Raw genomic sequence first — 14,993 nt, forward strand, 5'->3', positions numbered from 1 at the left:
AGGCAAGTGGTCATCTCTCATCTGCCTCAAATCCTCCCATCAGTTTCCCTGAAGATTAGTTGTGAATGCAGTTTCCAAGCAGTACTGTAAAAGTTTTCCATGTCTTTAAAGAAATGAAATAAAATAAAATGTATGCCAGCTGCTTACATATAATCTGTATTTTAACAAAGCAAAAATGCAAACAGTGCAGGAACATTACCTGAATCTGGCAAAAAAGAAAAAAAAGAAAAAAAGAAAAAAGAATAGGTTATTGCATGGTTTGACCCACAGCTCTTTCTCTGGGGTCAAAAACACTTAATTTTCCAAGAAAGAGAAGCCAGAGATACCTCACAGACAATAAAACACTGGGTAAAAATACACTGGAGCTCCCATAAAATGATTTCACTATGCTCCAAAACTCTGGCCTACAGAACATGATGTACCACATCAAAATCTACAGTCTATCCAATCAAAACACAGCCAGATGTTAGAATGCTCTGACCAAACGGGATGACGACAAAGGGGATGTGAATTTACACCTACTGAGCAAATAAATAAATAATAATAATTTTTAAAAAAGGAGAATATATGATCATGTAGGCTTAAACAAACTTTTGAACTTTTTCTATCCTAATGAATCGTCTGCAATGTTCTGCACACGCTTGGATTGCAAAATGTTTACTGCAAGATAACCAAGGTAGCTATGAGGAGACCTCAGATCTCGGCTTCAGATCAAAACCAGTGAAAATAACTGTTAAAGCACTGTGGTATTTAAACCTGCACCTACAGCTGACTATAAAGATCAAGAGTGGATCCCAACAGCCTTTCCTACTCTGCATCCTAGCTGCAATGTCAACATGTGCAGCGTCAGCCATGATGTCATAAAAGAGCAACTGGGAAACAAGAGGTTGGCAAAGATAAAAATCTGACAAACTGTACAGATTACATATGGCATACGCACACGCAGACACACTGCATGACGTGGCGTGCGGTGTGTCCGGACCACTCGGATTTAGGGCCAGCCTCTAGCAAAGTTGTTTTCCTGGAAGAGTTGGGGATGACATGGAGCACTGAGGAATGTACAGAGCAGTTAGGCAGCAGCAAGGACTTTCTCAAGAGGGAACTACGTGTGTGCATGTGTATGTCTGTGTTTTTAGTATAAGGGATGGACTTCAAAACCTGCCTCTTTTCAGAGCCTAGTTCCAGTTAGGACAGCTCAGACTAAACCGATGAACCGCATTCCCCAAGTTAAAGTCTTAAAAAAATATTAAGCAATAGTCATTACTGCTGTCAACACACACGATATAGTGTCCTTGACAGCGTTTCAACATGATTATGACTGATAATATTCCTCCTAAAGTCTTGTTTGGCTGCTCATCAGATCCAAGTCACTGCCTTCCTGTGGAAATGATAAAGAATCCAGCCCACTTATGTAATGCTCTAATATTCCACACTCCAGCGTTTTGAAATCTGTGATAAATTACATCAACCTTTTGAGTTTCCAGGGACCTCTTAACTCTTAACTGAGTCTGACTGGGCCTCTCTTTACAAGCCTGTCATCGCTTGTTTAAGTGTTCATTGTCACTTGCACGTCATTAGGAGAGATCCCACTTTTAACTTTTCATCAGGATTCTGTTGTATTGAAGACAGAATGGATCACACAGTGTGATGCAATTACAGCTGTTGCTACTGGATTTGTTTAACGGCTTATGGTAACTAATCAACTTCCAGTTTATTATTTTCTAAAAGTCAAGCAAAGGTTTTGCATCATGCAGACTATTTTGCAAAGAGCCAGACACTCAGTTTACTCTACAAACAAATGCAGACTGCAGTAGTTGCTGCAGCGACAGCCTGTGGCTGGAGCACGCAACTACCCAAAAAAAATACCTCCAATGATGGTTAACCGACTTCTTCGACCTTCTGTTTGTTAAGGTGCAAAAATTAAGAAATGTGGACGTCCATTTTTCCAGGGCTGCCCACAGCTTCTGAGTGGTTAGCTATTACGCTGTTTTCTTATGTCCACGCCATTAATTGGAAGTCAATAGCTAATTGGCGCGGCCCATTTGACTTAATTGATTTTTCTCGGATTAAGCAAATGACACGCTCAAATTCCCCGAATAAGAGGCCTGAAATTTAAACAACTTCGAAAAAGTTTGATTATATGAGTCTAAAATAAACAAAGGGCCGGGCGAAAGCTGCTTCGGGATGCAAGGCATTGTTCGTTTAAATGTTTAAACTATCTAACTTTGCACATGGCTAATTTTATTACCTAATAACATGACTTCCAGCTTTTTACGGTCCACCCGAAACCTCTCCTCAGTCCACTCCGGGTCTGGCAGCGAGTGAGGGCCGCTGAGATCTTCCTCTGAGCCCGGCAGAGGAGAGTCTGCGCTGCGCTCGCTGTTGGAGCCCTGGTCCGACTGCTGCAAGTATCCGCTTAAAGCGTCGCACTGGGCAGCCATTGTGCTGCACGGAAACTTCTCCAGCGGCCACTGCGTTTAACTCAAAGTTAGGTCGAGTAGCAGGAAAGCGCCGTTACTTCTGCTACTTTTTATTCCGTCACTTCGAGTCGTTGTGGAAGCTCATCTCAACGCAGTTGTGACCTTCCTCTGCAGTTTTCTTTAAGCTCCTTCGTTTCCCCCCATTAGGCAGGCTTCTAAAAATAGGCAGGCGCACACGGAACCACTCGCTATAGGTTGTCTGGCGAGTTAACGGACGGCTACAGTACACGCACCAAACATACCAAGCAACTCCTCAGGAAAGTTTCACGTGTCATCCAGCAAAAAAAGCGGGACTCCTCCCAGAAACTTTTCTCGAGGATCTATACCTCCCCCTGGGTTCCTGAGAAGTTCCCCAAACTTGAATATGTGAGAGTTTTTGGTTTTGATTTGTGTTTATGCTCGTAAGGGCACAACTTGTATGTCTCATTTATGGGAAACTGTTGAGGGATTATATTGCCATTTATAGCCACGGAAATCATAGTTATTATGAGTCCAAAATTATACTAAATTACCAGCAGACGTGACAATCAAGTCTCTATAAATAATTAGACACAAAGACAGCTTTGACGTGTGTATAAACCAATTTTGCTGTGACTTTTCCCCCTCCAAACAGCCCTAGGCAAACTATCTATTGGTTTATAGAGGAAACACTAGAGTGGGAAAGGGAAGTAATACAGGAAAGAGAAAACAAAACAAAAGGGAGTGTAGAGGTCACTCAGTAATGCCAGCTATGGACATCCAGTTATTCATATTCACTGATCTCAGAGGTTTGTCCTCTACAACAGGAACAGCATTGCTAATCTTTATTTTGATTTAAATGTAAGGTGCCACTTAACGCTGTGCTTGCCAGCCAATTCAGACATAACAAACCTCCATGTTAACAACCCTAATGTGGCAGATGGAGCTTTTATCACACTGCAAACTAACCATGTAGCCGCAGGACCACGGTTCTTGGCCTAATTTGTTTTCCAACTTCTTCCTGAGATCTGGGATTAAAAGTGGTAATTATTAAGTACCTGACAATTTAATTTTAGTCTTATGAGAGAAGTTTTAACTGCATTTCTAAAAATGCAGATGAGCTTTGACATCTGTTCCCTTGAGCTAAACTTTCAAAAAATTCTGTCAAGGGTAAAACAACCACCTGAATGTCCTACATGCTTATTTAAATGGTCAGGAAAAAAACACTAGGATGCTTGTTTCTTGGCAGGCTGTAAGAGTTATTAAGACCAAGACAATCCAGTTCAGGGTTGTGGAGGGTTGAAGGTGGGTGGGGGGCTGGAGCCTCTCTAACACAGAGACAGACAACCATTCACACCTACAGCCAGTTTCACTGGATTCAAGCACAGGACGTTGTTAGTGTGAGACAACAGTACGAGTAGTCTTCTTTAGACTATTAGTAAATCCAATAGTCTGAAAAAGTCACATCAAATATTGCTTTGATGTTTTATCAGCTTACTGTGCAACTATTAGGTTTTCTTAAAAACAACCTTTAACATCCAGAACAATACAAAATGAGAAAACAAAGTCTGAATTATTTTTCATTGGAGGAATGTTGTATTTACTGCAGACTAAAACCAGACTACATCATCCATGCAGAATATGTTTATGGTAAATAAAGTAAAAATGCACAAAGAAAGCCATTTATATCATTATAGTTACTGACATATGCACAAACTGTGCTTTTCTCTCTTGATCCATTGGCAAAAATTGCTTTATTTTAAAATGCAGCAAGATTTAAATCATTGACAGAGAGGCTCACACTTTATGATAAAACTTCTAAGTGGTTTGCAAATTGAAGCCATTTTGTGAAAGCAGTGGTTATAAAATAGTGTAATAACAGCTGGGCAAACATGCTTGAGTTCGATTTTAAACAGGAAGTGCTCCACTTATATGGAGACACGAGCTTCATCAGCACAAAGGAAGGAGCAGAGGTGATGGTAATGGGTGGTCTGATTTCAATTGACAGAACAGGCCTCATTTTCAGTTCATAGCCAGAGCAACACTCCATAATAGCCACTATCCACACAATTAACCATTTAGCAAATGGGCCTGAATTAAATGTAACACAAACACGAATATTAAATTATCCACCAGAAATGTTTGGCAAGTAAAAAGTAAAGACTGCCACCTAGTGGTCAGGTTTATGACACCAAGACTTGGTTGTAGAAATGAAGAGTTATCACTGAACCATTTTCAGTTTAGTTGTGAGTACTCCTGAGAAAAATTATAAATTCACTTTTTGCATAATATTTTAATGCAAAAAAATCATGAAAAATAAATTCAGTATCATTCCATACAGCAAAAATGTAAAAGAACCTCCCCAAACTTCCATCTCATATCTAATAATAATAATAATAATAATAATAATAATGCCAATTTAAGAGAATAAAATAAAATAAACACTAAAAGCAGTTAAGTCAAGTAAGGTCTGGGTAGAGAAAGTGCTTCAAGCATGTCAAACACCTCAATTAGAACCAGTGAGGATAAAGCAATTAAACAGTCATATTCTGAGGTGTTGAGGGATGCGTCTTTGCAGCTGGAACATCAGTCCTTCACATTGCATACCTTTGGGTCCATTCCCTGGCAATTTTGTTGTACCTAAAGAGAAAGAAAATCATGTTAAGAGAACTGTGCACTTGTGTAATTGTGTTTTCTTAACAATCGGCTTTGTACTTACTTTTGTCTGTCTGATTTATAAATATGCGCGATGTCAGGGACTAGGGGATCATCTGGATTTGGGTCACAAAGCAGTGAGCATATGGATAATAAAACTGTTGAAACAAAGACACATAAGAAAATAAATGGATTAATTTAATTTAATTAAATCACCATGGTCACTTTAAGAAAGTTTATTTTTATTTTTTCAAGCTCCTCATATACACAAGAATAACTCTAAATTTGAAATACAAATAAATGAGCTTTGATTTGATGTACACTGACATCAAAATCCTGTTAGTGTAGGTCTTTAGTAAGTGTATTTAAACATAAAACATGCATTTGATATTTTTCTGACAGAAGTGCACAGAGTGCAGAGGTCACATTTCTGGATAATCAACCCTAAAAAATCCTATTACCCATTTTCCTAAGGGCTAGAAATCATTCACTTGGAAGACTCCAGACTTCGTGACAAGACAGCGGATTGCTTCAATGCAAACTGTGTGCATTATAATGCATTATGCTCATCTTTGAAATTCCCACCTCATGTTATGTTTTACCCAGCATTTCAATTAACTGTTAATTATATTGATTTATTTAAAAAGTTTCATTTCCTGTGATTTCAAAATAAAACGGATGCAAAACAGATACAGATCTGACATGGCACTGCTGTAATTTATCCATCCACACTGATACATTTACATTTTCAAATAACACTGCTGCAAACTCGTTACCATTGTTTATATCTGATAAGGCACATCTGTATGGAGACAGCAGTGGCATGAAAAAAAATCCTATATTTAATTGCACAACATTTACTAGCATAGACAACAGGGTCAGTACTGACGGCCACCATCGTCCCTGTACCCAAATCCTCCACCATCTCCTCATTGAACGACTGGCGACCTGTAGCCCTGACCCCCATCGTAAGCAAATGCTTCGAGAAGCTGGTCAGGGACTTCATCTGCTCTGCACTACCCGACTCACTGGACCCTCTACAGTTTGCATACCGCCACAACAGGTCCACTGATGATGCCATAGCCCTGACACTACACACTGCCCTGTCACACCTGGAGAAGAGAGACACGTATGTGAGGATGCTGTTTGTAGATTACAGCTCAGCATTCAATACCATCGTTCCCTCGAAGCTGGACAGGAAACTGCAGGATCTAGGACTGAGCAGCTCCCTCTGCAGCTGGATCCTTAGCTTCCTGTCTGACAGACGCCAAGTGGTCAGACTGGGCAGCATCACCTCATCCCCCATCACACTGAACACTGGTGCTCCACAGGGGTGTGTACTGAGCCCTCTCCTGTACTCACTCTACACCTACGACTGCACAGCCACTAACAGCTCCAACATCATTGTGAAGTTTGCGGACGACACTACAGTGGTGGATCTTATCACCAACAGTGATGAGACAGCTTACAGGGAGGAGGTCAGCGCCCTGACCCACTGGTGTCAAGACAACCATCTCACCCTCAACATCGCAAAGACAAAGGAGTTGATAGTGGACTTCCGGACGTGCAGAGAAGTACACACCCCCATCACCATCAACAGCGCTGCTGTGGAGAGAGTGAGCAGCTTCCGGTTCCTTGGTGTACATCTGGCTGAGGATCTTACGTGGTCAGTACACACAAACAAAACAGTGAAGAAGGCGCAGCAGCGCCTCTTCTTTCTCAGGAGACTGAAAAGATTCGGCATGAGCCCCCGCATCCTCAGGACCTATCACTGTGCCATTGAGAGCATCCTCACTGGATGCATCACCACCTGGTATGGCAACAGCACCGCCTACAACTGCAAAGCTCTCCAGCGAGTAGTGCGGTGCTCTGAACGGATAATTGGAGGTGAGCTTCCCTCCCTCCAAGACATCTACAGGAAGCGGTGCCTGAGGAAAGCGGGGAGGATCATCAAGGACTCCAGTCACCCCAGCCATAAACTGTTCAGACTGCTTCCATCAGGAAGGAGGTTCTGCAGCATCCGGTCCCGTACCAGCAGACTGAGAGACAGCTTTTTCCATCAGGCCATCAGACTGCTGAACACTTCATAGACACCTCAGCTTCACTACTGGAACTTTAACATTATGCACTCCATACTGTACAGTAATGCCACTGTTTTGCACATGTCTCACTCTGTATATTTTATTTTATTTATTTTATATATTCTATTCATTGTTTACTCTATTTAATTTGTAAAATATGTGTACACACACACACACACACACACACACACACGTAGAAAAATATTTAGTATACACATCCAGAAATGCATATACTATTATATATTGTACATATATTTATTAGTTTCAGATGTAGCCATTCTTGTATTTTGCTTGTTTACATTATTGTATTTTGCACAACTCTGTTGCTTGTGAAGCTCGCACACAAGAATTTCACTCACATGTGCTGTACCAATGTACCTGCACATGTGATGTGACAATAAAAGTGATTTGATTTGATTTGACTATGATTAGTTATCCATGCTAACTACTAGTAATCAATAGACGTCTTTGTTTCCTTCTCTAGACTGCATAAGAGTCGGGATCGCCATGAAGTCATCGACAGGTTAATCAAGTTCCTTTGTGAAGCTACAAGATGAATGTTTTTGTTGTTGCAGAAAGGTGGATCTGACTAACTACATGCCAATGAGAAAACCCTGGTTTATCCTCCTTTATAAATCTTTATATTTACCAAAATTTAAAAAAAAACAACTTTTATGTTTTATTTATATAGTATAACCTGAAAACTGCAAAGTATTGTATAGCAAAGCATGGGAACTGAGGGCTGTTTTTTTGTGGATTAAAAGTGCCTTAAATGCAAGTTTAAGGCGCTTTGGAGTTGTTCAGTTTTTAGAACTGGAAACTACAGCCATCTTTTACACCATTTTTTTTCATGCGAAGGAGGATGACGAATTAGGGCAGGACAGGTAGTAAGTAGCTGCTGTCCTTACTTCAGCTGGAGCACAAGGTCACAGGTAGTGATGAGTGGCTCGGGAGGAGCACGTGTTTTAAACGGCCAAGAAAACCTTGGCATACAGGAGGACATCTCTCTTAAAAAAAGCATGTAAGTGTCAGAATGATTAAGACTTATACTGTCATTGCTCGTATCAAACAGGTAGACCATCTTTAAATAATTTAAACATGGCATTGTTGCTTGGCATCAGGAATTGCCTTGCTGAATTTGTATTAGTCATATGGTAAAGGTAGGCGTATACCCCTTTTCACTGAATCCGATGTATGCGCTGAGATGCTAAGATGTTAAGTAACGTGCAGACTCCAGCTACTGGGTGTAATATAAGCACAAGTGAAGATAATAATGCTGGAATCCAGTTATAAGAGCAAGAGCAGATATCCTGAGTGCACATGAATTTCTAAACTAAAACTGCTTGTCCATGCTAAAACACAAAACAGGATGAACAGTTAATCCAAATCTCTCAGTTTTAGGGGTCCTTAAAAACCAGAGTACAAGTAAATGTATCAAATACAACGAATCATAAATCCATGTCCATAAAATGAATGTGGACATGGATTTGGTTACCTTTTGATACTGTAAGTGCAGGTGACCACTGTGACCTCAAGATGTCAAGGCAAATGCTACCATTGCTGTTTATGTTTGGGTGATAGATTTTCGTAGTAAAGGCAACCTGTAAATAAAAGCAAAGCACAAATGTGCAAAATTAGCTATAATTTAAAAAACAAATACTGTAATAACAGTATTTTTATTTAAAAGATACCATTCATTTTCTGAATACAACTGGATCTAATAACAATATACAATATTCATTAATCATTTACTCTATACAGTGACAAAAATAGTGTTATCGGTATAGTATAGTGTAGTACTTCTGAGACAATTAGTCTCAAGAACAAATACACTTACCTTTGGTGGTTTAAAGGGATAGTCAGTGGGGAAATGCACAGAAAGGAAGAAAACTCCTCCATGATATGGGCTATCATTCTGAAATAAAGTAGAAAACTGGTTTAAAGTCATACCCAACACTTCTTTCTTAATTACAGGGATATAGTCACCGGTGATACTATCACTATATCTTACCACAATATCACAGTAATGTCATGATCCTTGATGATCAAACAATTATAAGAGCAAAAAGCAGGCATTGTGTATATATCGGCAAAACTAGTTGGAGCAGACTAGTGTCAGGGGGTTCCCCTGCCTCTCGTCCTATGATAGCGGGGATAGGCTCCATTCCCATGTGATCCTGATAAGGATAATTGGAAGAGAATGGATTGATAAAACTGGAAAGCCTTCAATTTTCTATCCCTGTTTACTGATTTATGCCCCCAGAGAGTTTTGTCACAAGAAGCTATTCAACTTTTGCTTCCTTCACCCTTGGTATTTTAAAAAGTCTCTCCATTTAAAACAACAACAACTATGAAATAGTGACTCTATCGACTCAAACTCACATGAGGATGCACTTTAAAGTGACTACATGTTTCAAAAGAATTTCGACACTTGCCATCAGTGTATCGATAATGTGTTGCATGAGAGATACAATATATGGCCTCAATAATGACCTGGCCTTCAGTGAATAGCATCAGGATAGAGTGTGCCAGTCTGTGCTGGCCATAAAGAACAGAAAGGGCTGTAAACTCCACATAAAACACTATTGTCTAGAGATCCAGAAGCAGCTTGGTTTAAAAAGAAAATGTCCAGGAATCATATCCAGAAAAAGCTCACCGGTCCTGTGATGGTAGCTTGCCAGTGAAACACTAAAGAAAACAACGATAAAGAAACAGCATGTGAGCATACAACACAGTCCCAAAAGACACAACTAAACTTTGAGACATGACTAAAAAGTAGCAAAATTAACCAAAAGTCACACTTACTGTCTTCCCCAACAGGTCCAGCAGAACATGAAGCTGGAGGGTCCCTCTGTAGGTCATTTAACTCCTGAAAAAAATCAACAGTTTTAGAGTTTGTCAGCTTGTGCACTGATTAAGAAGCAACACAAGCGTTACATTTTGTTAGACTGTATATTAATGTGGGCAAACTACCCTCTAAATCTAACAAAACCACGACTACAACCGGCAGCGGGTTTGGATTTAGGCTAATAAACCTGCAAAAATGCACAACATGTCACACGATAAAGCCCCGGCCCTTTCTCAAATACTTGATCCTAAAGAGGTTTATCAGTCTCTTCAACACGGCGACAGGCATACACCCAACAATAGCATAACTTAAATATCACAAAAGAAAAGCCTGGCTGAAAAAAACAGAAGGATTGTTATTCCATTTCTGTACCTGTATTGGCTCAAATGACTTGCAGACGGTAAAAAAGAAATACTGACAATTGTTCATTGCGAATTTAAAAACATTATAAAACACTGATAACGCTAGCAAATATGCTGTAAGACAACTGACTCGCTACCGTTAAAGCTATGTTTCCGCATCGCTCCGACCTGTACACCGTACATCAAACAAATTATGTAAAAAAACGATTATTTTCTTTACCTTCTGTATTCTCTTCAGAGCCATGGCTAGTCTTTTAGATCGTTTGACAGACGATAGATATTAACTTTGACAGCTGTCAGCACCAACTACGCTCACTTTCTGCCGACTCGGTGTTATCTGTTTTGACAAACTGATTGCCTCTATTGTTTCCGCGTTTTTGTTGAAGAACGGACCGGTGCATTGTGGGGGTTGGAGTTTTTAGTCAAGCCACTTAAAGGGACCGTTCACCGAGGAACAAATCATCCTTTAAAATTGACTCTTCCAAGAAATTAGTGAACAATTAACTTAGCAAACTTACTACTACACCTTATGTATTCTTTCTTTACTGATATTATGCAGCGGTTTATAACAACTGATTACGTATTTTAATACAGTTAAAAAAATAAAACTTTACATGCTTTCATATTTTTTAACTGTACATAATTTCAGATGAGATTAATAAAGTATTCTGATGCTTTTGGTGTCTAACTTGACAAATAAACAGCTTGCTAGTTTGTTGTTAAAGGATATGTTTGACATGAAGGTGCTTAAGTATGTCATTTACTGCAAGTGGGGTTCTTTCTTTTTGAAAATTACCTTGATATTACAACTTAATGTCTGATTTTTGGGGAACATGTTTGAAACTGAACACACACAAACCTATTTGGAGCTAGTCAGAACTCACTATGATGTAAGTTTCACTGAACACTTAAGGATATCTTGGGACTCTGTTGATTACAACCAAACAATAAAGCATTGGAGTGTTGATCAGGGAAATAAATTATATAATCAGTAGCATGACATATTGTTCTATTAAAACCTTGCACATCAAGATATTTGTATTGTTTTTTTTTGTTTTTGTTTTTTTTTACGAATTAGATAGTATTAAATCATAGAATATTAAAACATAAAACTTATTTGTATAACATAGAATAGGAAAGTAACAAAATAGCAGAAGATATTATCAAACAATCACGATGTGGAGCAGACTTTCTGCTTTACTTCAAAGGATTTTATGAAAAATATTTTTGAAAATACAACCATTTTGATACATGGTAATCTATATAGGATGTATACATAGTTTACATACTACAGAGATTAAAAATAAATTAGACAAACTAACATAATTTTCTGTTTTTTTAAAAGCCCATTGCTGTTACTGTTTGCACTCTGAAGCACTGTCCAATCAGTTTTGCAACATTTGGCTGGATCTGAGCAGAAAGTATAGCACTGTACACTTTACTATACACCCTGCTTCTTCTATTATCAGTCACATCATAAATAAACACTAGTGACCTGTCGAGCTGACACATGCCATAACAGTAAAAGTCTGCACTTCAATCACATCTTATTATCTTATTATTGTTATAAACAAAACAAAAAAAGATGTAATTATCAGCTTATTATGACACCTACATTTCTAACACTTACTGTAGTCCTGGGGTTCAAGGCTTAGTGACTTTTTTCCCCCTAAATCACTAATAAGATGAAAGTGATTTGTAGTTTAAAGTACTTTAACTGGTCAGTAAGACTAAAAAAGTGCAAAATGACACTAAGGGCAAGTCGGAGCCAAAATTGTAACCGAACCCCCACCCAACCCAGGGGAAAAAATTATATATATAAATCTAGGGTCCGTGAAAGATTATAAAGAAGCAATTAAAGAAACGCAAAGCCATGAGAAAATATGACATCACTTACCTCATTATCAGGTTTGAAAACCCGTTATTCAATTCAATTTTAGATTCAGTTTTACTTACATAGCATCCAATTCACAGCAACAGTCACCTGGAGGCGCCTGTTACCTCTACAAAGTTGCTATAGCAGCATACCGATGACTGTAGCACATTTTTCACAAATCTGCAGCTCACAGGAAAACAGGGAATGGACTGGATGTTTGGCCAACCTTGTAGAGTGGTTGATTCCTACGAGAGCAAAGAAGGAAGGACTGTAGAGAGATAAGCATACAGTTACATACACTAGGAGAAAGGGCACATCTGTCATCTTTCACGCCTGGATTGTTGCATACCACAAAGCCACAGAGTGCATTTATTTATTCATTATCACTGCAGCACTGGACATGCCCAGTCATATAAATTTATTGCCGGTATATCCCAGTTCTTACACTTGCAGTGTTATAAAATACAAACGGTGAATTTGACTGAAACGCCATATCTTATTATCGTTTAAAGCCGTACTGCATACCCTCAGCTATTCGTTTTGGTGAGAGAAATACTCATCCGCTTCTTTGGGCAGAACAGACAGATTTCCAAAGGTATTGTAAAAATGAATGTTGGCCTAAAATTAAGCTGACCTCGACGTTTGCGTATACATCATTCTCCCCAAACAAGCACAAGATTTGTTCAAGATTTGTTTGACTTTTGGTTTCGCCAGCTCGTCTTTCAGTTTATTTTTATACTGTATGAACTTTAAAATGTCAACAAAAACGTAGGCGTTACCTAAAGACTTAAAATGTTCTTTAGTAGTCCAAGTTTATTGTTTATTGCCAGTAAAAGTGACAGTATAAAGAGAAAGTAGTTAGACTATTTATTTGGTATTGGAATATAAGTAGTGAGACTTTAATATAAATGTAACGTAATTCAGGATGGTTTCATTTACCTCACAACAACGCTTCATGGTACACTTGTGATGTATCATAAGGCATATTACTACGTCAGCGCTGTATAATTCTTGTGTTTACTGCAGGGCTAAATGGTATTTGTTCAGTTGTTCATATTCAGTTGGGACAACAGCTAAACGAGTTTCTTCTTATGGCACAGAAAATTGTAGTGTCCTCTCATGACCTTTGCTATAGATTGCAGATGTATCAATACTAATAAGCTATCGGTTTAAGATGCCTTGTCCTGGATTTCGCTGCAGTGCATAGCAGTACAATCTTAGCTTGAAAAAATAATAGCTGTATGTCTCCAAAACGGGTTGTAATTTATTCCTCACACGCGATTGGTCATAGATCGATGCGCGCTCTCGACGCTCCGGGGTGGCGCGCCCGTGATTCTGAGCACCGCTTGGAAAAGAGGAGATGAGAGACTGAGACAGAGAGCTGTACCACACCAAGTGTCCGCCGAATGTCTGCCTCCTCACGTTGCCAATGAATACCCCTCGCATTCCTATGTCTGCCAGTTGACATACTGAAAGCAAAGGACAAGGCTTCCATCCCTGCAAGGATTCAGGAGTCCTACAGCGGGCTGCGTGTTTTTTCAGGTAAGCGCCCCCCTTCTCCTCCCGTGACCGACGTCGCTGTGTTTTCTGTGTATTTAAGCGGCGTCCAAGAAGATAAGGGACGCGGGCGTTTAGCAGTAGCTGTCCAAGGTGCTTAAACGGGCAGTGGCTTGTGGTAAGAAAAGCCCGATATAGTAAAGCCAACGGCTTCATGTTAAGAGCGTGTTACATGACTTCGCTGTTCGTGTTGCAGTCTAAACCTCCCAAGGATGTCGTGTGGGTGTCGTAAAGGGAAGAAAGAATGATGAAGCTGTAATGTGCATACCATATCCATTACATTTGCACAGTCTTGCACATTTTGACTATGGCTACTACATCCGAATGCACGTATCCAGGCTGCATTGTAGAGTAGACTGCCTCCTCCAGTGACCGTGTGTTGTTTTACTGCATTTACCACTGCCAAGGTCTATAATTCACCTTATCTTGCTATTGCAACCTTAGGATGCATCCGTAGTATGTGCCATGTAGGGCGTGAGAGAACTCTCCGATGTAAACAAACGGTCAAAGGTGATTGCCGTTTTAGATTGTGCTGCACAGCGAATTCATCTGAGGCAAGAGTGACAGTAGGCTAGTCCTTCCATTTACCTATCATTGCTTTTCAAGTTGAACTTTTGTCCCATTCAGTAGGAATGTGTACTGTACCAGTAGCCACACTTTGTGTTAAAGCAACCGCCTTTTTCTTAAAAATGTCCTTGTCAAGACCTTGTGAAATGTCAAAACACGTAGCCAAACTGGAGCAATGAACATCTGTTCCCTTTTGAAGTATCAAATACACTGAAACATGATGCAGACCACAGGCGTGTAAATTGCTCTCTTTTGGCAAAGTCACGTTTAGGCTTCGTTGTTCTTCTGACGTGCCAAAATATCCATTCTGTCCACAACAGGAGCACCTGACATTTCCTCTGGCAGATTTACTAGCTGGATCATGGCACAGACCAACAGCAGTGGGCAGGGGACCAATGGGGTAGCAGATGAGTCCCCCAACATGATAGTGTACAGAAAGGTAAGGCAGCTGCTATTTTTAGTCTGCATGTGTGAGGGAGATCGTAAGCATGTGTGTCTCTCTTGCATCAATTTACTCAACGACGAGCCATGCAGTGGCAGTTGCTAGCACTAATGGCAAGGCAATGTTTTTGTGGTATGGCTGGTCTAGGATTGAGATGTTACAAATGC

At 39.7% G+C, this 14,993-nt stretch overlaps 3 protein-coding genes across 4 annotated transcripts in view; 1 reads left to right on the plus strand and 2 right to left on the minus strand.

The window, feature by feature from the left end:
* bicc1a (BicC family RNA binding protein 1a) overlaps positions 1-2,794 on the minus strand; it is a 55,078-nt gene extending 52,284 nt beyond the window's left edge. The window contains exon 1 of the mRNA XM_026189768.1: positions 2,249-2,794. Within this exon, the coding sequence (XP_026045553.1) occupies positions 2,249-2,441 (193 nt within the window). The 5' untranslated portion in view covers positions 2,442-2,794. The remainder of the gene's footprint in view (positions 1-2,248) is intronic.
* A 1,253-nt stretch (positions 2,795-4,047) lies between these two features.
* LOC113035289 (ubiquitin-conjugating enzyme E2 D4-like) lies at positions 4,048-10,785 on the minus strand. The gene is made up of 7 exons (XM_026190768.1): positions 10,605-10,785; positions 9,980-10,043; positions 9,831-9,862; positions 9,012-9,089; positions 8,670-8,775; positions 5,158-5,251; positions 4,048-5,078 (listed from the first exon to the last, which is right to left on the minus strand). Exons 1-7 carry the CDS (start codon positions 10,626-10,628, stop codon positions 5,033-5,035), a joined length of 444 nt encoding a protein of 147 aa, XP_026046553.1. The 5' UTR covers positions 10,629-10,785; the 3' UTR covers positions 4,048-5,032.
* A 2,804-nt stretch (positions 10,786-13,589) lies between these two features.
* Positions 13,590-14,993, plus strand: part of rgs7a (regulator of G protein signaling 7a) — a 50,763-nt gene continuing 49,359 nt past the window's right edge. For both annotated transcript variants that reach the window (XM_026189974.1, XM_026189975.1), the window contains exons 1-2: positions 13,590-13,802; positions 14,705-14,823. In XM_026189974.1, coding sequence (XP_026045759.1) covers positions 14,746-14,823 — 78 coding nt within the window. In that variant the 5' untranslated portion in view covers positions 13,590-13,802; positions 14,705-14,745. The remainder of the gene's footprint in view (positions 13,803-14,704; positions 14,824-14,993) is intronic.

This window comes from Astatotilapia calliptera, chromosome 13 (assembly GCF_900246225.1).
Source record: "Astatotilapia calliptera chromosome 13, fAstCal1.2, whole genome shotgun sequence".
Lineage (NCBI taxonomy): Eukaryota > Metazoa > Chordata > Actinopteri > Cichliformes > Cichlidae > Astatotilapia > Astatotilapia calliptera.

Bases quoted from the DNA above. Each gene is read 5' to 3' on its own strand.
- LOC113035289 (XM_026190768.1), bottom strand. From the start codon at position 10,628: ATGGCTCTGAAGAGAATACAGAAG. The intron at 9,863-9,979 runs GTAAGTGTGACT...TGTTTTCTTTAG, and splicing joins TGGACCTGTTGGGGAAGACA to TGTTTCACTGGCAAGCTACC. The intron at 8,776-9,011 runs GTAAGTGTATTT...TTTTATTTACAG, and splicing joins ATCCCTTTAAACCACCAAAG to GTTGCCTTTACTACGAAAAT.